Below are 25742 nucleotides of genomic sequence, written 5' to 3' on the forward strand. Positions count from 1 at the left end.
TGCCTGACCCCAGCCAGTGGCTGCTGAGTTCCCCTCCAACCTCCCTTCCCACCCAGCATGCAATCCCAGAACTAGCAAGGGCATGGCTACTTCTGGCGCCCCCTGCTGGTGGGGGCAGGTGCTTCGCCTGCCCGGGTAGGATTGGCTCCCAGGCTCCACTGGGGTAGCGTCCCCTACGGACACATACCGTGGCCCAGGACTGGGAAAGGCCTGGCTGGCCCTGGACCTGGCTGGGCCAAGGTGGACCTTATACACAGCGTGACCTGGAGAAAGGCACCATAGAGAGCCCCCAAGGTGGAGCCGCAGGCACCCCTGCTCCCTGAATGCTGTTTCCTGGGACAGGCCTACAAGACTCATCCTCACGTCTCCATCATGAAAGGCAGGGAGAGATCCAAACACCTGAGCTTGAAAACCCCAAATCAGTTCTTAGATGTCTCCTTTCTTCCCAAGGGGCCCAAGGAGAGTCTTTCGGTATTTCATTTCAGCAGAATCAGAAAAGAATTTGCTTTCAGAGAGCGAAAATCAGTTTGGATCTAGCCAGCCCTCCACAAATCTGTTGCTCCTTTCCCAGAGAATGCAGGGATTGGTGATTGAGGTTTAGAATGTCGTGTTTTGTTACACAGTTTCCATTGAGTAATGACTGAATCTGACAGCTTTGCCTCTGCCTCCATGATTTTTTTGTTTTGTTTTGTTATACTTAAAGACTAGGTGAAGTGTGGTCACAGATGCTGTGAGCGCATTTGGGGAAGTGGAAAATACTTTGGCGATTGAAGCAGCCGTCCGTGAGCTCACTCTCTGGCTGGGATCCTGGCGGCCTCGGACGTCCAGGGAGCTTTTCCGTGCACAGTAGCGCAAGTCCCTGAGCCAGGGTTGGAAAGACAAGCTGGAGAGTGTTTTGCTTGGCACGTGGGCAGCCTTGGTTCTACCCAACATGAGGCAGGTTTCCGAGGCTTTCACTGGGGGAATCATCTTGCATTTCCTTTTGGTGACGTTAGCTACTCTGGAAACCCTTTCCAGCCCTGAGAAATATGGGTATTTAGCTTGGAGACACCAGAACTACAGGGCTGACCTTAACAGGGTGGCTGTAGAGTGGGTGCTTGGCAGCCATGGCCACTCCTGTCCACCGAGCAGTGGGATAGTGGTGGCTGGAATGAAGAGCCACGTGTGTGCAGATAAAGACTTGGCGTCCTGTTTGGTCATCCCCTACTCTGTGCTGCACCCTGAGAAGGCAGAGATGGGAAAGACAGGACCCTGGCCCTTGAAGAGTGTGCGATAGATGCCGTAATGGCAGGAAGGGCGCCAAGTCTGAGAGTCCAAGGGGAGCCTGCGAACAGCCAGGAAAGGAGGCCGAGTGGGCCAGGGGAGTCCAGGGCTCTGCCAAACTCAGAGGCACGAGGCAGAGGGCTGGTCCCGGGAATTGCAAGGGGCCGGTGCCCAGCTGGAGGATCCCGTGAGCAGAGGGTGGAAGGGGAGGCCAGAGACACAGGCAAGGGATGCACCCCAGAAGCCATGAACACCTACCCACTGTAGCAGGAGAGTCCTTGGGTAATTTTAACTTGGAGAAGGGCATGGTTTGATGGGGTTTTAGAAAGTCACAGGGCAGAATGGATTGGAGGTGGAGACCAGTGGTGATAACAAAGTGTGAGCGATGGCCTGGAGACAGATCTCCGGCAGTCAATAAAGGTTTGTGGCCTTTACATCAAAAACTGAAGACCGGGTCTTCAACAGGAGCCTAGAATGCTCGAGAAAGCTTTGGGTCTGCTATTACATCCCTTCTCCTGGCCAAAAATGTGTTTGCTTTTTTGAGGAAAGAAAGAGACATTGATCTTGCTCTTCTCTACTTCCAAAGGCAGTACATTTTCATAGCTAAAGACCAAAAAAATATACAACTGTATAAAACAGAAAATAACCCTAAAGTTCGATCCCTGAAAATGGTTGCCATTAACAGATAGGACAAAATATTCTCTCCTTCATATGTGTGTGTATGTATAGTCACTCATACCATATTTTTTTTCGCTTAAAAACACATTATGGATATCATTACATGTCAGTGCTTAGAAATAGATATTTAATCTTTTTAATAGCTACATAATATTCCCCTGTTTGGATATGTAGTTATACATGTACATATATATTCATTCATTCATCTAAACCATGAAATCTTTTATAATTATAAATAACAAACAATGGTGCAGTGACTATTCCTTGTTTATATTTGCCAACTTGTAGGAGTATTAGTATAGAATAAATTTCCAGAAGTGGAATTACTATATCCTGGAAAATACATATTTAAAATTTTTGATAAATACTGCCAAATTCTCCTCCCCAAAGTTTCTATCACTTTACATTACAACCTTATTGAAGAGTAACTATTTCCATGCACTCTGGCCAGCATTAAGTATTACCAATCTTTCACCCCGATAAATGGAGGGAAAAAATTCTTGTTTTAATGTATACTTCCTCAATCACTAATGGGGCCTGAGCATCTCTCACGTCCTTATTAACCATCTTCTATAATGTTGTTTTCCTTTATGGTGAGAGCTCTTTATATTTTGACTATTGACTATCTTATAAATTGAAAATATTTTGCCTACTTTCAGCTTTGCGTATGATCTGGTTTTTTGATCATCCCAAGTGTGTATGTGTTTAATGTAGTACAATATGTCGGTATTTTAAGGCTTTGGGGTTGCATGTCACACTTAAGCCTTTGTATACCCCAAGATTATAAAAAAATTCTCTTTTGTTTTAGCACTCTTCTTAACTATTTAGATTTCAATCCTAATTCATCTGGAATTTATTATATTTTAAGAAATGAAGTAGACATCTAGCTTTATATTCTCCTAAATGGATAACCAGTTGTCCTAGTACCATTTATCAAAGGACCCATCCCTTCCCTATTGACTTAATATGTTTGTTGTTCAGTCACTTAAGTTGTGTCTGAGTCTTTGTGACCTCGTGGACTGCAATGCGCCAGGCTTCCCTGTCCTCACTATTTTCCTAATTTTGCTCAAACTCATGTCCATTGCGTCGGTAATGCCATCTAATCATCTCATCCTCTGTTGTCCCCTTGTCCTCTTGCCTTCAATCTTTCCCAGCATGAGACTTTTTTCTAATGAGTCAGTTCTTCGAATCAGGTGGCCAAAGTATTGCAGCTTCAACTTCAGCATCAGTCCTTCCAACAAATATTCAGGGTTGATTTCCTTTAGAATTGACTGGTTTGATCTCCTTGCTGTCCAAGGGACTCTCAAGAATCTTCTCCCTCACCACAACTTGAAAGCATCCATTCTTCAGTGCTCAGCCTTCTTTATGGTCCAACTCTTAGACCGATACATGGTTACTGGAAAAACCATAGCTTTGACTCTATGAACCTTTGTTGGAAAAGTGATGTCTCTGCTTTTTAATTCATTGCCTAGGTTTGTCATAACTTTCCTTCCAAGGAGCAGCATCTTTTAAATTCATGGCTGCAGTCACTGTCTGCAGTGATTTTAGAGCCCAAGAAAAGAAAATCTGTTACTGTTTCTACTTTTTCCCCTCTATTTGCCATGAAGTGATGGGACCAGATGCCATGATCTTAGTTTTTTGAATGTTGAGTTTTAAGCTAGCTTTTTCACTCTCCCCTTTCACCTTCATCATGAGGCTCTTTAGTTCCTCTTCACTTTCTGCCATTAGAGTGGTTTCATCTGCACATCTAAGGTTGTTGGTATTTCTCCTGACAATCTTGATTCCAGCTTGTGATTCAGCCAGCCTGGCTTTTTGCATGATGTATGCTGCATATAAGTTAAATAAGCAGGGTGACAATATACAGCCTTGACATCCTTCTTTCCCAATTTGGAACCAGTTTGTTATTCCATGTCCAGTTTTAACTGTTGCTTCTTGACCTGCATAGAGGTTTCTCAGGAGGCAGGTAAGGTGGTCTGGTATTCCCATCTCTTGAAGAATTTTCCAGTTTGCTGTGAGCCATACAGGCAAAGGTATAGTGTAGTCATTGAAGCAGAAGTAGATGTTTTCCTGTAATTCCCTTGCTTTTTCTATGAACCAGTGTATGTTGGCAATTTCATCTCTGGTTCTTCTGCCTTTTCTAAACCCAGCTTATATGTCTGGAAGTTCTCGGTTCATGTACTGCTGAAGCTTGGCTTGAAGGATTTTGAGCATTACTTTGCTAGCATGTGAAATAAGTGCAATGGTACAGTAACTTGAACATTCTTTGGCCTTATTCTTCTTTGGAATTGGAATGAAAACTGACCTTTTCCAATCCTATGACCACTGCTGAGCTTTCCAAATTTGCTGGCATATTGAGTGAAGCATTTTAACAGCATCATCTTCTAGGATTTGAAATAGCTCAACTGGAATTCTGTCGCCTCCACTAGCTTTGTTTGTAATAATGCTTCCTAAGGCCCACTTGACTTCACACTCCAGATGTCCAGGTCTAGGTGACTGATCACACCATTGTGGTTATCTGAGTCATTAGGACCTTTTTCATACAGTTCTTCTGTGTATTCGTGCCACCTCTTCTTAATCTCTTCTGCTTCTATTAGGTCCTTACCATTTCTGTCCTTAAATGTTACATAGTTTTTCTACCAAATAAGTTTTATTCATATTGGTCTTACATATGTCTTTTTAAGTTTACTCCCAGGAGTTTTATAGTTTTGTTTTTATGCTAAATCACTTTTTTTTTTTTTTTACCATTTTCTAGTTGATGATTGCTGATACAAGAATATTAGTGATTTATGTATATCTACTTTGAACTTAACTGTTATTTAGTTGTAATATTTTTTAGTTGATTTTCCTGGATTGCTTAATTACATAACTGATATGATTAATTATATAGCCTAAAAGTAATGACAGTGTTTTGTGCGTCTTTAATATTTACGCCACATTTCTTTGTCTTATCTCATTGATTTGTTCATCCAAAATAGTGTTAAATGATAGCAGTCAGTTCAGTTCGGTCGCTGAGTCATGTCCGACTCTTTGCGACCCCATGAATCGCAGCACACCAGGCCTCCCTGTCCATCACCAACACCCGGAGTTCATTCAGACTCACGTCCATCAAGTCCGTGATGCCATCCAGCCATCTCATCCTCTGTCATCCCCTGCTCCTCCTGCCCCCAATCCCTCCCAGCATCAGAGTCTTTTCCAATGAGTCAACTCTTCGCATGAGGTGGCCAAAGTACTGGAGTTTCAGCTTTAGCATCATTCCTTCCAAAGAAATCCCAGGGCTGATCTCCTTCAGAATGGACTGGTTGGATCTCCTTGCAGTCCAAGGGACTCTCAAGAGTCTTCTCCAACACCACAGTTCAAAAGCATCAATTCTCCGGTGCTCAGCTTTCTTTACAGTCCAACTCTCACTTCCATATATGACCACAGGAAAAACCATAGCCTTGACTAGACGAACCTTAGTCAGCAAAGTAATGTCTCTGCTTTTGAATATGCTATCTAGGTTGGTCATAACTTTTCTTCCAAGGAGTAAGCGTCTTTTAATTTCATGGCTGCAATCACCATCTGCAGTGATTTTGGAGGCCAAAAAAATAAAGTCTGACACTGTTTCCACTGTTTCCCCATCTATTTTCCACGAAGTGATGGGACCAGATGCCATGATCTTCATTTTCTGAATGTTGAGCTTTAGGCCAACTTTTTCACTCTCCACTTTCACTTTCATCAAGAGGCTTTTTAGTTCCTGTTCACTTTCTGCCATAAGGGTGGTGTCATCTGCATATCTAAGGTTATTGATATTTCTCCCGGCAATCTTGATTCCAGCTTGTGTTTCTTCCAGTCCAGCGTTTCTCATGATGTACTCTGCATGTAAGTTAAATAAGCAGGGTGACAATATACAGCCTTGACGTACACCTTTTCCTATTTGAAACCAAGAATGCAAAGAAATAGAGGAAACATGTTGTTCCGTGTCCAGTACTAACTGTTGCTTCCTGACGTGCATACAGATTTCTCAAGAGGCAGGTCAGATGGTCTGGTATTCCCATCTCTTTCAGAATTTTCCACAGTTTATTGTGATCCACACAGTCAAAGGCTTTGGCATAGTCAATTTATTGATAGATCTAGAAATAGATGTTTTTCTGGAACTCTCACTTTTTCCATGATCCAGCGGATGTTGGCAATTTGATCTCTGGTTCCTCTGCCTTTTCTAAAACCAGCTTGAACATCAGGGAGTTCACGGTTCACGTATTGCTGAAGCCTGGCTTGGAGAATTTTGAGCATTATTTTACTAGCATGTGAGATGAGTGCAATTGTGCAGTAGTTTGAGCATTCTTTGCCATTATCTTTCTTTGGGATTGGAATGAAAACTGACCTTTTCCAGTCCTGTGGCCACTGCTGAGTTTTCCAAGTTTGCTGGCATATTGAGTGCAGCACTTTCACAGCATCATCTTTCAGGATTTGAAATAGCTCCACTGGAATTCCATCACCTCCACGAGCTTTGTTCGTAGTGATGCTTTCTAAGGCCCACTTGACTTCACATTCCAAGATGTCTGGCTCTAGATGAGTGATCATACCATCGTGATTATCTGGGTTGTGAAGATCTTTTTTGTACAGTTCTTCTGTGTATTCTTGCCACCTCTTCTTAATATCTTCTGCTTCTGTTAGGTCCAGACTATTTCTGTCCTTTATGGAGCCCATCTTTGCATGAAATTTTCCCTTGGTATCTCTAATTTTCTTGAAGAGATCTCTAGTCTTTCCCATTCTGTTGTTTTCCTCTATTTCTTTGCATTGATCTCCGAAGAAGGCTTTCTTATCTCTTCTTGCTATTCTTTAGAACTCTGCATTCAGATGCTTATATCTTTCCTTTTCTCCTTTGCTTTTCGCCTCTCTTCTTTTCACAGCTATTTGTAAGGCCTCCCCAGACAGCCATTGTGCTTTTTTGCATTTCTTTTCCATGGGGATGGTCTTGATCCCTGTCTCCTGTACAATGTCACGAACCTCATTCCATAGTTCATCAGGCACTCTGTCTATCAGATCTAGGCCCTTAAATCTATTTCTCACTTCCACTGTATAATCATAAGGGATTTGATTTAGGTCATACCTGAATGGTCTAGCAGTTTTCCCTACTTTCTTCAATTTGAGTCTGAATTTGGCAATAAGGAGTTCATGATCTGAGCCACAGTCAGCTCCTGGTCTTGTTTTTGTTGACTGTATAGAGCTTCTCCATCTTTGGCTGCAAAGAATATAATCAATCTGATTTCTGTGTTGACCATCTGGTGATGTCCATGTGTAGAGTGTTCTCTTGTGTTGTTGGAAGAGGGTGTTTGCTATGACCAGTGCATTTTCTTGGCAACACTCCATTAGTCTTTGCCCTGCTTCATTCCTCATTCCAAGGCCAAATTTGCCTGGTACTCTAGGTGTTTCTTGACTTCCTACTTTTGCATTCCAGACCCCTATAATGAAAAGGACATCTTTTTTGGGTGTTAGTTCTAAGAGGTCTTGTAGGTCTTCATAGAACCGTTCAACTTCAGTTTCTTCAGCGTTACTGGTTGGGGCATAGACTTGGATTACTGTGATATTGAATGGTTTGCCTTGGAGACAAACAGAGATCATTCTGTCATTTTTGAGATTGCATCCAAGTACTGCTTTCAGACTCTTTTGTTGACCATGATGGCTACTCCATTTCTTCTGAGGGATTCCTACCCGCAGTAGTAGATACAATGGTCATCTGAGTTAAATTCCCCATTCCAGTCCATTTTAGTTTGCTGATTCCTAGAATGTCAATGTTCACTCTTGCCATCTCGTTTGACTACTTCCAATTTGCCTTGATTCATGGACCTGACATTCCTTGTTCCTATGCAATATTGCTCTTTACAGCATCGGACCTTGCTTCTGTCATCAGTCACATCCACAGCTGGGTATTGTTTTTGCTTTGGCTCCATCCCTTCATTCTTTCTGGAGTTATTTCTCCACTGATCTCCTGTAGTGTGTTGGGCACCTACTGACCTGAGGAGTTCCTCTTTCAGTATCCTATCATTTTGCCTTTTCATACTGTTCGTGGGGTTCTCAAGGCAAGAATACTGAAGTGGTTTGCCATTCCCTTTTCCAGTGGACCACGTTCTGTCAGACCTCTCCACCATGACCTGCCCGTCTTGTGTTGCCCCGTTAGCATGGCTTAGTTTCATTGAGTTAGACAAGGCTGTGGTCCTAGTGTGATTAGATTGACTAGTTTTCTGTGAGTATGGTTTCAGTGTGTCTGCACTCTGATGCCCTCTTGCAACACCTACCATCTTACTTGGGTTTCTCTTACCTTGGGCATGGGATATCTCTTCACGGCTGCTCCAGCAAAGCTGCTGCTCCTTACCTTGGATGAAGGGTATCTCCTCACCGCCGCCCTTCCTGACCTTCAACGTGCGATGGCTCCTCTAGGTCCTCCTCCCCCTCGCAGCCACTGCCCCTTAGACGTGGGGTTGCTCCTCCCTTTGTGTTTCTATCATGTATCTTTATCATATTAAGGAAGTCTGTTCCTAGCTCAGTGCTTTATCAGTAATAGATATTGAAATTATCAGCGACTTTTCAGCATCTCTCAAGATTACTTGTTGAAATATCATTGCAATCCTGTAGTAAACCTATTTGCTTTATTTTTCTTTGATATACTGCTAATTTGATTTGCTACTATTATTATTTAAAACACTGGTAAGTTGTACTTGCCAGTGTTTTATTTGGATCTTTATTAATGATATTGGCCTCTTTTTTTATTCCATCTCTGCCAGGTTTTGGTATCATGGTCATAGTCAAGCCATAAAAAGAACTGAAAATATTTCTGACTTTTCCTGTGCTCTGGAAATGTTTAAATAACATTCAGTTTTTCTTTCAAGGTTTAATGGATGGGTTCCATGAAGCCATTTGGATGTTGTACTTTTAAATCATGGTCTCTTTCTTAATCTTGTTAATATTTTTCTCTTTGGTTAGTTGAGGGGGTTTGCCTCTTCTTGAGGCAATTTTGCGAAAATAGATTTTCCTAGTAAGCACACATTTCAACTACATGTTCAAATACATTGGCATGAAAGTCGCACATACCACTATTTTAACATCTCCTCCATATTTGAAATTATATCCCTTCTCACATCCCTATCATTGCACATCCGTTTTTTTCCTTTCTTTTTTTCCTCCATCATGCATACCAAATGATTATCGACTTTATTGACTTTTTCACAGAACCAACTTGCAGTTTTATTTATCACTCTACAGGACTTTTTAAAAAATTCGTTATTTCTGGTTTTTATATTTTTAATTGCTTTCTTCTACTTTCTTTTGCTTTGTCTTGTTCTTCCTAGTTCTCTATAATGAACACTAAATTCATATTTTAATATTTCTTCATTATTAATAGAAGCATTTGAGACTATGAATTTTTATCTGAATTAGGTGATTTGACTGCATCCTGTCTGTAGACAGTTTGTGATTATAATTTCTTATGAATTATTTGGAGTGTTTCTTTTCCTTTCCCAAATGGTTCACTTTTAAATTTTGTTTCTACCCTCCCTGGGGCAGGGGATGGAATGAAATTGCCTTACCATGTAAGTCACAAGTATGGAAGATATGGTTTCCACAAAGGAAAGGTGAAGGCTGTTCCCCAAAGAACTGGGGACAGGTGTTAGGCAGACAGACATGCCAGTTTCTTCTCTACTGCCGATAAGAGTTGCTGGAGGATTAAATTAGATAGTACATGTAGTTTACTTAGCGCTGTGTCCAGTACAGAACCAACTGAGTAATAACCACCAGGATAATGCCCTCTGTCCTGCCCTCCTTTACTGCTGGTCAGAATCCCAGCACATGGCAAGCAATCGCGCAGCTCTCCAGGAGAACCTTTTCAAACAGTAGGTCATCCCATTGTCCCTGTAGATCACCAGGTAGTCCCCGGGGCAGGGGGAGGCTGTGGTTGTGCCCTCATTGGACCTCGAGCCACAGGTAATTCTGCGTGGGCTACAAGGCTGCGCTCACATGCCTTTGTGATTCACAAGCCCCAACACCAAGAAAAGCACACGAGGCCACACACTCCTCTAAGACACATGGTCTCTGACCACCTGACACGAACTGCTGGCCCTACCCCCTTTCCGCAGACCTGGGAAACATCTGTCTTCATGTCAGCCAGCTTCCAACACCTTTCACTTGAGGAATATTCTTTCCATGAGGATTTGTTCTGAAGTCCATGTTTTACAGGGTTGATACTAATTAGTGGGCCCCAATTAACACTCAGAGCCTTCTCCATCAGACAGGGATCCTGAGCCGCCCGCTGAGATCTCCTTCTGCAGTTGATGGCATCGCTTTGGGCTCTCTTAAAAAAAAAAAACAACCCCAAAACCCTAATGAGCTGCTGCTCTGTTATTTCATTTGAAATTTATCAGGACAGTTTATGTGATCAAACCACGCAAGTATAGTTCCGGGTGCCAGCACTCTTCATTTCTGAAGTTTGAAAGTGTGCTTTTCAAAGCAGAACAGGAGAACATGGAAAAAAGTCTTTCATCTGAAACTTTGAAAGAGAGAAAATGGACAGCATAAGATGGAAATGTGGCATATTTTTATGCTGTGGAGGGTTTTTTTTCCCCTCAACACAGCAGAATTTTCCTCATTAAATAGATAGCTGTGTGAGAAAAACCAAAACCAGACTCGGGATGGAAGTGAGACGGGTGGCGATGGAAGGAACAAGAGAGCAGTGACTTTCTGGGCTGGTGGTGAAGCCCGGTGCCAGCCGCGGGCTTTGGCTCTGGGAGGCTGGGAGCGCCCAGCTCCGAGCAGGCTCCACGCCACCGGGCCTGGTGTCCGTCAGCCTGAGAGAAGGGTCTGTTCAGGAGAGCACCTCCTTTGTCCGCATGACACCCCTGCTTCAGGGCCGGGGCGTCTCGTGGACACCCCTGGTGGGGGAGCCTGGTTCACCGTCAGGAAGAAGGTTTGGCCACACGCCCCTGGGGTTGGGACCCGTCCAGCCGGGGAGACGTCCGCAGGAGAGCCAGCCAAGGGCTCTTCACCCCTGGCCCCCAGGGCCGTCTGCCTCACCACGGCAGGCTGGTTGGCACCCCGTTAGAGCCACTGCAGTGTCACCGGGCCCTGGGTGGGGCATGGCAGAGGGAACAGAACATGTTCTGGGTAGCTGTGCCTCTCCCAGGAGGTCGAGTCTGCAGACAGGCAAGCCACAGGGTGGATACTGGCTGCCAGCGGCGTCCTTGGGTGGGCGGCAGGCCACAGGAGGGGTCTTCACAGTGCCAGTTCTGACTCTGGGACCCTCATCCCTGTGCCAGCCAGTGCCTCCCAGCTTTCAGCGTCCATGTCCCAAAGCTTTATGGGGTCAGGCGGGCCTGAATTCAGATCCCAATTCCCACCATTTGTAAGCTGTGTGGTCTTGGACAAGTCACTTTTACTCTCAAAGCTTCCGTTCCCTTATCTGTAAAATGAAGAAATGAGAACACCTATTGTGCCCTGCCAGCTGCTGTGAGGTTGCAGTGGAACAAGCAAAGCCAGCCCTTTCCTGTCACAGATGGTGGCTGTTACCCTTGCGGTTGTCCCTCCAGCGCGTCTGCACCCCCCAGGGGCGGCTAGCCTCCCCCGCCTCGGCACCGTTCAGCCTCGTGGCCGCCAGGGCCAGTGGCTGACCCAGTAACTGTCCATCTTAACAAGGTCAACAACACAGTGTCCTCTGCCGCCGTAATGCTGTGTAAATAGGAAAGGAGCTGAGACAGCCCAGCTGTGCTGTCCCAGTCGAGACAAAAGCTCCCAGAGCTGGCCGTCTGAGGTGGGTGGCCACACGTGGTCAGCATCTGGGCGCCATCCATGGTTTATGGCAAATCCGGCTGGGTGCATCTCACCCACTCCAAGTGGGGCCTTGCCGTGGAGACAGGCTCAGCTTCAAGGGCACCTCAGTGGTCCAACGCTGAGCTGAGAGGCTCTGACAGCCACTGTCATTGCCCCCAGTCACCGTCAGGGAGGTGGAAAGGCTTCCCTGAGGCCACCCAGCTGGTTGGTGGCAGGGCCAGGCTTCCCAGTCTCCTGGCTCCGAGCCTCACACTCTCCCACTTCCACCACAGCTGCATGTCACGTGGCAGAGCTGGCTGGGCCCTCAGCCCATGGCGGGGGCCACCAGCGATGGGACCTGGGACAGACATGCCACCACGGGAGGAGGTGGACAACACGGCCACCTTGTAGCAGTCAGTCCTCCTGGAGAATGTTGACCCCAAAGGGGAATACCGGGCAGGGAGAGCCATGGCCGGGTTGCCTCTGGGTTCAGCTGTGCCCCGTCCTGCCTCGCCTGCTGCCAGGCTCCAGAGAACCCGGGCTGGGGTCAGAGAAGGACTGACAGTATGGCCACCTGCACCGACTGATGTGTGTTAGAATCCTGCCTCTGCCCCCTCCCAGCTGTGTGGCCTCAGACAAGCAGTGCCGCGCTCTCAGCTCGTTTCTTCCTCCGTAGAAATAAAGTGAGTGAAGCAAAGTTGCTCAGTCGTGTCTGACTGTTTGCGACCTCTGGACTGTAGCCTACCAGCCTCCTCCATCCACGGGATCTTCCAGGCAAGAGTACTGGAGTGGGTTGCCATTTCCTTCTCCAGGGGATCTTCCTGACCCAGGGATCAAACCCAGGTCTCCCACTTTGCAGGCAGATGCTTTATCATCTAAGCCACCAGGGAAAGATATAAATAAAGCCTCCCTGAAAACAGAATGGTTATTACAAATCAACCAACAGGGCTAAGCTCTTAGTTTAGGAGCTGGCACATAGTGAGTGCTCAGACTCAGATTATAGTCATCACTTGACTCCCAGTGTCTCTTTCTTAGCTCCCAAATGAGGATAAGAATGTACTTCATAAGGTTATCTTGTGGACTGAAGTAGGCCTGCATCCAGCTGATGTTCACCAGGCAGCTCCTGTGTGCTCTGTTCCAGCTCCTGGGACTTGAGCTCGTGGAGCAAGACATTTCCTCTTCGGAAAGGTTTACATAAAGTCTGAAGCGGGCATCAGACAGCAGATACAGGAACAGTCCCAATAAGTATCTAATTGCAGTGAGCACTGGCCCAGTCCAAGTGGGAGGGACTATTCTGATGATTTCATCACAGTTTAGGCTTTTAAATATCGCCAGTTATGGACTGATGACAATACTGAGAATTTTCCTGGACTTACGCAGTATTAACTGTAGATTTCCTGCTTTGGAAGCAGTTTCTTTCGTGGGAGTGATGAGCCGTTTAGATGCAGACTCTGTCAGGTGGTGCTGAGGTTTGCGGTCTGGCCAGGGGGCTTCCTTTGGGAGGTCCTCTCCATCCTCACATGTGGTGGCCTCGGCCTGGACTCTTAGGTTGGGGGAACGGATATGTTTCATGGAGTGGGGTGATGAACGACTGTACAGTGGGGTTTGCCCTTATGAAGTAATGGGCTCTCCATGCCCCCAGGGAACAGGCAGGGGCTGCGGGGGAGATGCTGTTCAGCTTCTCCTCGCCTCTGTTTGGAGAGCCAGGACCTGAGAGGACACAGAGAAGCCAGCCCTGGTCCTCACAGGGCGGCAGAGGGCAAGCCTTCCGCGTGAGGGTGTTATTCAAGAAAAGATGACTAATTCCATGACCAGTGAGTGAGTTGGAACAGGCGCTGGAGCCAGAGAGACCTGGGTTCGAATCCAACACACTCCTGAGGCCTTAGGCCAGTTTCTTAATCTCCCTGAACTTTACTTTGCTACTCAACCCTCATCATGGGGTCGTTGGGAGGATCACAGGAGATGAGGAGGTTCCCGTCTTGTAGCAGATTCCTAGGAAGCATCGTTCCTCTCCCGTCTCCCATATCCTGCTCCTCAAGGCCCCTGCTCCGGAGCCGAGGTTCACTCTGTGGCTCAGAGCCAGTGGGTTTGGTCTGCACAGCATGTCCCTTATCCCCTCATCTCCTGCTCAGCACTAGGGGATTCTCTCTGCTGAATTTTCAGGATCGCCATTGCTGAATCCTTGGGGAGGTGACCAAGTTAGATTTTCAAACGGGAAGAGGAAAAACACAATCAAGAGAAATCATGAACCTGTGGAGTTAAACCTTCCGAACTCAGAGCTTCGATACAAGGGAGATGATTTCTACTTTTTTTAAATTTTGAAAACATGGTGCCACTAGAAAGGAAGTGGAAAGACTCCTAGGAGAAGTACTAGCATATGTTTCTGTGATTTAACAGTTTCCCGTAAAAAACGTGTAGCTATTTTAAAAGCAGACAAGTGACTCATGGTATCCAGCAGTCCACTGTGATGGCAGGAAGCACGTTCTCTGGGGAGGCAGGCTTGGGTTCAGCTCCCACCCCTATCGCTTACCAGCTGTGTGACCTGGAGCAAGTTACACATGCTGTCTGCACTTCCTTTTCCTCCTCTGTGAAATGGGTTTTATAAAGACAAATGACAGAGTGAGTGTGAAAATCAGCGCAGTGCTGTCCAGCCATGCAGGAAACCCACACCTTGCCTATTAATTGCCTGGCTACTTACATTTGTTGTAACTCTTAGTAGTTTAATAGGAAACTTCTAAGGCTATGAATTCTCCTCTGGTTACCACTTTGGTCTAATCTCATAAATTTTGTTACCTAGTGTTCTTACTGTTGTTGCACAGTCTTTGCGTAGACTTTTAATTTCAGATTTCTCATTTTTTCTGTGAGAGTTCCTTACGAGTGTGTGTTTAACAAATGGTTAGAACTTTTCGATATTTATTATTAAATCCTAGATGTAAGGTCAAAGAGAATATAATATGACATTTATTTTTTGGAACTTATTGAGCTTTTTTTTTTTTAATAGACTAGCATATAATCAGTGTTTGTAAGCATTCCATGAGTATTTTAAAATAATTGTCTTTTTATTTATATAACACCAAGCTTTTAATTGTTACTTAGATACATTCATATAGAACACATCCATACATATATCTATAGATACATGTATATGTATATATTTTTGTATGTACATACATATGTGCACACACACACACACACATTCTAGAAAAGACACACCAAAAGCCACCTCCACAGTTGTGGCTTTGTTGAATCCATTTCTGATTTTTGGCGCTTTTTTGCTTTGCATATTTTGGTGCAGTATTGCTTTGTGCATAGAAGATAGTAATCATTAGATCTTCTCAATCGCCCATGCCTTTAATTAATATCAGCCATTCCTCTTTGCATTGTTCAGTGTTTTCTGCCTTCAGTTCTGCTTTGCATCACTACTCGTGCTTTTCACCAGTGTTATGGATTTAGGGGCAGTACTCTGGAGGGGGCTGCTGGAAGGCCATGCCACCCGTTGTCCACGCACACCTCGAGATTCTGAAGTGTGGCCCTCAGCAAGCCAGTCAGCTGCACCACACTGCACAGCCAGTCCTCTTCCCCCATCTCTGGTTAGTCAGCTTGTCCCGAATTCCCCTTGGGGTGATGCCATGAGGCTGTGCTTAGGCTCCCTACTGGCCTATCACAGCAATGTTTTTACATCACGCGTTATTTTCTTATTAAGCACCCTTAGCAGGAGAATTCTCTGTCTAGCCTTACTTCTTTGTACCAAGGACTATTGCTTTTTTGATTTCTTCTTTTGTTCCTTTATTTCTGATTTGGTGTGTGTGTGTGTGTGTGTGTGCGTGCATATAAGGAAAGATAAACAAATAGACAAACAGTTAAGTGAATAAATGAAAACCTGAATTCAAGCAGTGTTCTCATGGGTATGACACCTTAGACCTATTAAACTGCAGTGGTTGATAAAACACAAGTATTCATTCATCCCTGTCATGTCCTGTTATTTTCCAGCTGGGTTACAGGGAATAACCCTTGTTGCTGGAAGACTGTACGAACCCAAAATGCTAAAATCTTGCCAGCATTCATTTTGGTTGGTGCTCAGATGTTTGATTTACAGTTGAGTAGTTTATGTGAACAGTTAGTAGTCGGGATTGGAATTGAAGTCCAAATCATATCGCAGTTTTCCATAAGTCACCATGTACCTTCTAGCAGAGCAGTTCTGTTTTGTGCCGTTCTGCTTAATGAACACCTTCCATCATTAAATATCTTCTTTGGTTTTAGGCATCTATCTTCTGGATTTAATCTACATAGATTCTGCGTATCCTGCCTCAGGCAGCATCATGGAAAACGAGCAAAGATCCAATCAGATGAACAATATTCTCCGAATAATTGCTGACTTACAAGTTTCCTGCAGCTATGGTTAGTCCCCCTGGTTGGTGGGATTGTGAAATCTTTTGGGTGCAGCACATTATCAGTGAGTAAGTTCTGGAGACCAGGTAGTCCCCGCCCAAGGCTCCTCATTTTGATATCCTGAGCATCGAATGCGTGCTGGACCCATTGCCAGCATGTTGATCTTCAAAGACTGTGTAGACTAGACGCCACCATCCCTGTATCACAGGTGGGGAAACCGGGGCTGCACACACTGCGGTCTCCTCTCTAAGGGCACACGCCTAGTCAGTGGCAGAGCCAGGTCTTCCATCCATGAAGAGCTCTGTGGGCAGCTCCTGGGTGGCTCTCCTCCAAGTACACTCTGGCACTCAGGCTCCTCTGTCATGTGGCTCCACCACGTCCCACGGCGCCGAGTCCTCCATGGAACTCTGCATCCAGCTGGCAGATGCAGAAGAAGAGAGAATCGTATAAGAATGGGACTTCTGGGTCAGACTTGCACATGGCACTCTTTGCGTCTGTCCAGGGGAAGGTAGGAATGCAACGTAGCTGTGGGCCTAGAGAGAAAAGAGCGTTGACTTGGTCAACAACTAGCCAGGCTCTGCCACAGGTGACCAGATCCAAAGGGTGGCCCTGATGATGTGCATCTGAGATGGATGGAGGAGATATTGTTGAAGACGCCGATGGGCCAGCCACGTGGACACTGGGGGATGGGCTCAGCCGGAAGTCAGGTACCCAGGTCCTCCAGGAATAGGCCTGAGTGACCTGGGTGCCACATGGCAGAAGTCACAGGGAAGAGGGGAAAGGTGGTACAGCTGTGGTAATTTGTCTCCGTGGAACAGAGCTTCACAGGAGGGGGAGGAGTCGAAGTCAGGAAGCAGCAAAATAGGAGGAGAAGAGACCAACCCTACCTCCATCACACGGGGTGGGAGAAGCCAGCTGCCTTCACGTAGGAAGGCCACTGTGGGGGCGGGGAACAAAACCCAAAGGTCCGCTCAGGAGTACCCCTTCAACAAACACTGCGGGGCGGGGGAGTGGCAGGCCCACACTTGAAGACCAGCTCTCCTGCGCAGAGAGCAGGAAGGGGCCTGAATTCCCTGGGCCCTTTCTGCTCCCTGGGGCCTCAGCACTGGTCATGCTGGCCAGCAGAGCAATTATAGGCTCGGCTCCAGGGTCAGAAAGATGCGGCTTCATGTCTCAGCCCTGCTTCTTGAAAAGTCTGTCTCCTCTGAGGCTTTCTCATCAGTGACAACAGGGAGGTGTGTGTGCCAGGCCCTCGCCCCAGCGTTTGATCAGAGCTCAGGAAATGCTCACTCTTACTGCTGTTCTGTATACCTGTATCTTCCCCCTCATCAGCATTGTGAAGCAGGGGTTCTTATCCCCATTTCAGAGACCAGAACACTGAGGCCCTAGAGAAACTGAATGACCCGCTGAGAATCTCACGGTTACTGGGCAGAGTCATCAGAGGCTCATCTTGGCACCCAGATGCACTGCGAACCCCCCACCCCCGCCCCAGGAAAGCAGCGGCCCTTCCCACCCGCTTTTCTGCTCCTCCTCAAGGCCTCCTCCACTGCCTCCACCTCCCTCCTCAACCAGTTCTGTCCCAACCAGTGGAGAATGGCAGAGAGGATCAGGAAGCGTGTGGGGACCCCTCAGAAAGAGTGCAGTAACCATGACGGTCTGAGGATCAGCCCAGGACAAAGTCAGACAGCGCTGTGCGGCCGAGGCCACAGGTGACTCGGGTCAAAACTTCTCAGTGGAGTGACCTTGCAAGTTATTGTGGCTTCCTCCTCCGCGCATCTTATTCCTGGAAATGAGGCAGGTGCAAAGGTTGAGGCCAGATGGCTTCTAGAAATCACCCGGGGCAGAGCCTGGCACAGAGCAGGTGTTCAAGCATCGAGGCCCCTCCCCATCTTCTCAGGGTGCAGCAGCCAGGCTCTCAGGCTGTGCCCGAGTCTGGGTTTGGGTTGCTCACCAGGCTGAACAGGATCTATTCATTCTTGTCACACGGAGCCGGTGGGGGTGGTGAGGGAGACTGGTCCAATTATTCCAGTGGAAACCTGTTCGAGGGCACACATCTGGCTCTGGTCTGTTCTGGAGGCCATCTTTCCCCACCACACCCCCCACCAAGACCCATCTTTGCTCAGCCAAGGAACCATGGTGACCTTGGGGTGTGGGGTCTGTGGCCCAGCCATCTAGGGGGCATGCCTCGAGGGTCCACTCTGTGCCCAGTGCCCAGGCCAGGCCTGGCCCAAGGGCTCATCACCAACTGTTGAAAGACTGCCTAGATGTCTCAGTCCCGTCTCGTGTGGGGCCCAGAGACAGGGAGAGACAAAGACGGGGAGAGACTGAAGCCCCTGGGTCTTCTCTTGCAGACCACCTCACCACCCTGCCCCACGTGCAGAAGTACCTGAAGTCCGTGCGCTACATCGAAGAGCTGCAGAAGTTCGTGGAGGACGACAACTACAAGTGAGTGCCCGCCCCGCCCCGGCCTCCCGGGCAGCAGCGCCCGCGCCCCGCCCCAGCACGTGAGTGCTCAGCCTCGGACCCCGCAGAGCCCACAGCGGGGCTGCCGAGCGTCTCCTCCCACCCCAGTCGCCCCCATCGGCCCCTCTGGACAGAGGATGGTGTTCCATCAGCTTCGCGGCGTGACTTTTTCCAGTGGGGAGGGTAAAATTGCGGCTCCACAGTGGTGTGTGGTGCAGGCTTCATGCTCCAGGTTCTCACGATGGACTCCCCACTCAGAGCACTGAGCGGAAGGGCAGCTTTCTAGACTCATCTCCGGGCTGCCAAACAGAGTTCTCGAGAGCCTGTTCACGGACGAGGCAGCTCCCTGGGGCCCCCACTTGTTGCTGGACTCTCGCCACCTGGCGCTGGTGGAGGCTCCATCTCCATCCCACGCAGCACGTATAGAATACACCCAGTTCCCATAAAGACCCCGGTGGGCCCTCTGGCCTCATCTCCCCCTCACCTGCTCTGGCTTTCAGTTCTGTCTTCATCTGTGGCAGCTGGGAATTTATTCAGCATTTCTATGTAATTAGAGGGAGAAGGAGGACTTTTCATGTTGAGTCTGTCCACCATACTTTTTTTTTTTCCTGCTGAGTTGTTATTGGAGTATAGTACCTTTACATGTCCCCCATATTGATTGGACATCTTCTTGACTCATTTTGAGCTTGAGGTCAACTCAGAACCTCAGGGCTTCTCACACGGCCTATTACCAAGGCTAGTCTTGGACATCATGTAATTGATCTATTTCCCCACCTAGACGCCAGCTTTGCATGTGTTCTTTTAAATCTTTTCTTATTGGTTGCTTCCAGTAAAGCATGCATAATCTCTCTGAATCCTGCTCTCCAATATATTGTGTAATCTTTTCCAGTTTTACATTTTAAAACGTGGTCAGCTTGATGATTTGCTCTTCATCTAAGTTGTTGGAAACTGTGGCCACTAGGGACACCTTCAGGTTACCTGTTTTCATTCACCAAGACCTTGGGAATGGCTGTTGAAGTAACACCACCCTCACCAGCTCTGCGGTAATGGATTTCAGCCCTGACCATGGGCCAGAGATACCTAGGAAGCCTTCTAGCCACCCACATGTCTGGGATGGGGCCTGGAAATCTGTATTTGTTTCCAAAGCTACCCACATGGTCCTCCTAATGCTTGACTGTCTTTAGAAATATAGAGGTGATACCTTTAGTTGTTATTGTACAATATTTTGTTAAAATAGAATGTAATACATTTTGATCTGTTACATAATCATAACAACAATAGATCAGGGCCAGAGATGACCATTCAAATTATGTTTGCCACAAATTGCTCATTGTCACTTACAAAGCATTTGCTGTTCCTGAAAAGAGTACCCTGGAGTGGGAAATTATTCCCAGTTAGGTTCTGGGATAACATTTTCCATTCGTGTGCCAATAATTTTATTAAAAAGACAGTAGTTTTTCATTAACACTAATATACTTTAAGGAGAAAAATGGTCCATAAATACTTCTGACCGTGAGCTAATCCTTGGACAAGCTGCAAATTGTGAGTAATTACGCCTTCCATTCTGAAGGACAGTGAACACCCCTAGCACTTAATGCCTGGATTTCACAAAGGCCTTTTGTTGTGGTCCAAATGGGCACACCCAGGGAGAAAGGCTGTGTTCTTGTCCCGGGCCCAGACCAATGAGGGGGTCCCTTCCTAGGAGGGCCCTGGATTGGAGTGACAAAGGATGCCCAGGGCTTGTGACTCTGCTGGAGGGACCCACACCCCATGGCCCAGTGCACACCCAGCGGCTCGATCCCCACCTCCGAGGACGCAGGCTTCCTCTTACCTTGAAGACACTGTGCCAAGGAGCCCAACCAGTGTTTTGTTTTCCTCAGTCTTCCATCTATTTTACTTTATTTAAGAAAAATTACCCAAATTCCTGCCACTTAAAAAGCGTGACTGTTGGCATGAAATAAGCGTTATTCTGGGCCTCCTTCTGTGCATAGAAAGTGCATATGTACACATGGAGAAGGATGGATAGACGGATGGATGCAAGAATAGAATTTATTGAAATTGGATTATACTGCACTTGCTATTTTTTAATTAAAACAACTTCAATTTTATTTTAACCAGAAAAAGGAACTGAAATAAAACATAAGGAATTGCTGCTCTTCAGATAAACATTTCTCCACAATAGATATTATTCCCTAAAAGAGCCTTCTAAGATTAACAGAAGAGGTCAGCAAGAACATGACGAGGTTGAAGTCCCTAAATTCTGTTTTAACTGGATTTCCATGGTGAGCAGGGCCCATTGACTCGGGTCGTAAAAGATGAGCTCGTTAGCAAGCTCCACCCGCCTCCTTCACCTCCCCTGCGCCACCTTCCAACTCCTCCTTGGTTATCTTCTTGTTTCTCCAAGTTTGTAACACACACATCATGTTCAGGAGTCATGATTCCTACTCTTTAGGAATCGTTTTAGTTAAACATTTTCAGTTCTTACCACCTGTCGCGTCTCCATTCCTGGAGTCTTTATTTTAACTCAGTCCCTTATTTAGCTGGGTTTCATCGTGAAGCAGGTTTGCTCAAGTCCCCCACACTCTGATGCATGTCTTTCGTGGAAACATCTACCTCTAACTTGCTGGGCTCCTTGGTTTCCCTCCCGCAGGACACAGAGAACCTGCTCCACTGCCGTCTGGCGCTGGATGCTGCTATAGACAAGTCTCAAGCCAGTCTTGATTTTTCCTCCTGTAAGTGACTTGTTTTCTCTACCTCGTGGGAAGAATTCCTTAAAGTTCAAAAGTCTCGCAAGGGGACTGCCTCCTAGTGGAGCTTTCCCTGGAACAGCATATGCTCTTTCTTCATCACAGAGGAATTCTTTTGGTTTCTATCTTCGACCACTTCTTCTGAACCATTTTTTGGCTTTTCTCTCTCCGGCATTCCAGGAATCCATACACTGGATGCTATCTGCCTTTCATGTCCATCAGTTTCTTTATAATGGCTGTAATCTCCATCTCTTTCATCCTCAGTCGCTGGGGTTGATCTGTTTCTCCTCTGGTATCCCTTCAGTCCTCTCGTTTCTACCCTTGGTTTGTTCCCTGGGGTCTCCAGTCTCCCCTTCCATCTTTTGTGTTCCCATATCATTTTTCAGGTTTGGTTCTATACAACCCATAGTCTCAAACACCTGGGGGGATTTCCCTGTGTCCCCTGGGGCTGCCCTCTGGGCCGAGCAATCTGGACAGTGCTCTCTTCCTCCCTCTGTCCTCTTTCTTTGTGAGGATGTTTGAGTTGGCTCCACTGTTTCTTTCCGTCTTGCTCCCGTGTGAGAGGCTTCCTCTGGCTAGTCCACAGCTCTGATGGAAGGAGGCACCGTCTGGTTCTGCTGCGCTGTGTGGGATGGGCTGGTTTTCCTTCCGCTGTGCTGAGAGGCACAGGGGTTCTCAGTCTCTGCCCTCTGTGCGGCCTGGATGTACGCAAGGCTCCGGCTCCTTGGAGGCAGGGAGCAAGCCATCTGTTCTAGAGAAGGGGACTCTGTTAAAAGGCCTTCATCAGTGTTTCCTCCATCTAACAGGGGGCTGAATCCCATTCCAGAAAGGGATATCCTCAGGTTTCAGATGATGCACCCCCACCCCTGCCACACCATGGAGCCTTCATTTCCATCAGAGCATCCCCCACGCCGTCCACCCACCACCCCATCCGTGTCTATCTCGAATCTGGAGCCGCTCAGACCCCCTGAGAAGTCCAAGGTCAGGATGGGAGCTGGGCCACGTGATGGCTCTTGTTCAGCTGCACAATCCACTTTTTCTTTCCCTGGCTACAAGTTCTTGAAGTTCATGCCCCCTCCCTTGTTAAGTAGCAGCTGGGGAGCTCTTTTACTCCTGAGTGTTTGTAATTGTTTATTGGTCTTGTTGGGTGAGGGAAACTCTGACATCCAGCTTCACTCTGTCATTTTCAGCCAGAAGTTTCTTAATCAATGCTTTAAAGAAAAACAGTAATAACTACTATGTCATGCCTCTCTGGAGGCATCTGAGAATGTAGTGTAGTGATTAAACCCCCTGGCTTGGGGTCAGACAGCCCCGATCCCCTGCTTGGCCAATTGTTAGCCCTGCACATCAGGGGAGAGCTGTGTAACCTCGCTGCCCCTCACTTTTTGCATCTACAGGATGGGGATGGTGTTCCTAGTTCACAGTGTTGTCTTGAGCAGGAACACATCTGTGCCCGGCAATGAGGGGCCACGATTACACTATTTACTGTGTCTTCCCTAGCCATCATTTGTTGGTCGTGGAAATCCCCTGGGGACCTTGGAAAGCTGTGTCTGTGATCTGGAGCAGACCTCAGGGCACTGCTGGCTCCGTGCCGAATAGCCCTTAGCAGCAGTCCAGTTTCCCAGTTCCCAGCTTGCACACGCCCGGTTCCCCCTCTGACAGCCTGGAGCCCATCTAATTCTTTGAAAATCTTTGTTTTCAGACTGTCACTCCGAATCGAACCAGGAAGCAGCTCCCCGAGACTAGTCTCTTCCAAGGAAGATCTTGCAGGTATCGTAGCCCCTCGGGTGGGGGCAGACTCGCCAATGGCCCAGACGTGGCTGCCAGGGTTGGCCTTGCCTGTGGAGCCAAAGACCAGAGTCCAGTTTGCTGGCTGGCAGCCTCAGCGTCCCTGCTCACAGCTGCCTTCCCCCACCCCCCACAGCCTGCCCAGGCTTCTGATCACACTGGGTTCCTGTAGGGCACCTCTGGGCTGGGGCTCCCTGGGAGAGTCTGAGACCCAACAGACGCAAGATCAGAGCCCAAGCTGGCGGCCTGCACTCAGTGGAGAAACCTAGGACACTCTCCAGGTCAGCTGGATGCTTGTCATCAGGTCTCCCGCCCAGGCTCAGGGTAACAAGCCCCAGAGGGGTGCACGGGATGCCTGGGGCGTTTGGTCCCACCACACACAGAGGGCTCACCTTCCTGGGGCATTGGTTTTATTCCCATATTTGGGATGCACATGGCGTCCCGTAGAGATAAGAGGCCCAGGCTTTGAAGTCAGACTCGAACTGTGCTGCTTCCAGCTCCGTCACCGTACCTCTCCGATCCTCAGGGGCGTCATCCACAAAGTGGAGGTGGAACCAGCTCTCACCTGGAGGGCTGGGCCACCCACGCTTTTAAAGCACTCTGCCCACGTGTACGTGGTGTCAGCTGCTTCAGAGTTGTCTCTGTGACAGTTTCCTTTCGGTTGTTGTTCAGTCGCTAAGTCGTGTCCGACTCTTGCTAGGGCTGCTCTCTGCTGCTGTTCCGGGCAGGATCAGATTGCAGGCTGAGGTCCAATTGTACTTCCTCCTCCTGGTTTGAGCTTATGTGACACTCACCTGGGTGCCAGGCCACTGCAGTCTTGGTCAAGCAACTTTACACCCTCTGGGCCTCGGTTTCCTTACCCATAAGAGGGGGATAATAAGCCTCCCATCCCAGAGTCGCTGGAATATAAATGATACATGCAGGGCATGCAGTGTAGAGTCTGACAGGCAGTGAGTGTTTGGTGAGGAGGTGGCTGTCTCAGGCTGCTGCCTGGTGTCATGACCCCTGCCCCTGACCTGTTGACCTGCTAACCAACCACTCACTCCCCTTTCTGGAGCCAGGCTGGTGCAGCAGTGCTGCTGTGTCAGAACCCTGGGGCCGTAGGAGGCTATGTCACAGCCTCTCACTGGCCCCGCCAGGCAAGGCCTCTGCCCTGACTCCGGGGTTTCCTCCAGGGGCCTTACCTTTCCTAGCCTCTTCCGGCTCCAGTGTGTAGGCTGGACCCTTCCCCTAGCCCACCCCCAGGGTCCCACGGTAACTTACCAGAGAGATGGAGACGCTGGTTGATCCACGCAGCTTGGGGATGCTGCTGTCTACACCTCAAGAGACAGAGTCCTGGCCTAAACTTGATCCTCACAGGGTTCCATAAGCCCAATAGGAAACTGTCTTCCATGGTCTCCTCTCACGTCCACTGCCTTCCATGACCCACCAGCAGTGACCAGAGAGAAGTTTCTAGCGCTGGTCTCATCTCTGCCTTCTTGTTTTAGAACCTTCTCCCACTTAGTCAGCCGTGTTCCTTCCCGATGCTCACGTTTACCCGACCGTGGGTAGGGGTGGATGGGATCCATCAGAGTGGTGTAGGAATGCTAACCACTCAAGGCTCTTTGTTCTGGAGGGAATCCCAGGGTTCTGGAGCAGAGAGTGGGCTTGGATACAGAGGGTTCTGCCCTTCCATCTCCTGATCATTCTGAATAAGAGGTGCCTGCACCCTGTCCGGTTAGCACACCTGAACAGGATGACTGCATCTCAGGCCTTCCCCAGGTGCCATCAGGTCCCCATGGCCCGACGAGCTGGAGGATTTATCTGTCTCCCAGTGCCCCAGGTGGAGACAGGAGCCAGGCACAGAAAACTTAACACTGCTTCTGGGGGCCTCCAGAAGCAGACCATTCCCCGAGCGCTGGGTCAGGAAAGGAGGGGCTCCGTTCACTTTTTAAAAATACGATGTTATGTCTCTGGCTGCACTGGGTCTTAGTTGTAGCACATGGGATCTTTGGTTGTGGCATGTGGGATCTAGTTCCCTGACCAGAGATCAAACCCGGGCCCCCTGCACCGGGCACGTGGAGACTTAGTCACAGGACCACTGGGGAAGGGCCTGCATTCACTTTTGAGCCCTGCCTAGGATGGAAACCGCTACCAGGGCCGGGATCCGGCCCCAGGTCCAGCCTCCTCAAGGTTCAGCCCTACCCTCCTTCCATCCCATCCCCCCTCAACCCCACCTGGCTCCGGGGTTTATTGGCCTTATTGGCCGTGTGAAACCAGAAGCCAGCCAGTTAACTAACCCCCAGCATCAGTCAGAGTCCTGGCAGGAAACAGAATTGCCCCCAGATGACTCACCGGAAGAGGGTTAATGAAGGTGAAATGGGAATAGGAATAAATACTTTACACAAGGACGGCGGAGTCCCCAGCACCTCTAGGCTGAAGGACTTGGGGGAGAAAAACTGTTACCAACTCCAACAAGTGCTGAGTCGCAGAGGACGGGGTCAGCTCTGCAGGAATTGTGGTAGCCAAGGGTAAAGGAGGAGGAAAGGCGGAGCCAAATTGCCCTGCCCTCTCTCCTCTGCCCTCCCACCGTATCTGCAGCTGGAGCCTCTCATCAGCCAAACCCAGCTGGAAGCCTGGGGTGAGGGAGCCAAGAGATGC

At 48.0% G+C, this 25742-nt stretch overlaps 1 protein-coding gene across 3 annotated transcripts in view; it reads left to right on the forward strand.

Annotated features, from left to right (window-relative positions):
• The window catches only part of RALGPS1 (Ral GEF with PH domain and SH3 binding motif 1), a 300327-nt gene that overhangs the window by 232998 nt on the left and 41587 nt on the right, over positions 1 to 25742 (forward strand). For all 3 annotated transcript variants that reach the window (XM_052647831.1, XM_052647832.1, XM_052647833.1), the window contains exons 10-12: positions 15976 to 16113; positions 18456 to 18549; positions 23017 to 23084. In XM_052647831.1, the coding sequence (XP_052503791.1) occupies positions 15976 to 16113; positions 18456 to 18549; positions 23017 to 23084 (300 nt within the window). The remainder of the gene's footprint in view (positions 1 to 15975; positions 16114 to 18455; positions 18550 to 23016; positions 23085 to 25742) is intronic.

The sequence above is a fragment of the Budorcas taxicolor genome, chromosome 11 (genome assembly GCF_023091745.1).
Source record: "Budorcas taxicolor isolate Tak-1 chromosome 11, Takin1.1, whole genome shotgun sequence".
Lineage (NCBI taxonomy): Eukaryota > Metazoa > Chordata > Mammalia > Artiodactyla > Bovidae > Budorcas > Budorcas taxicolor.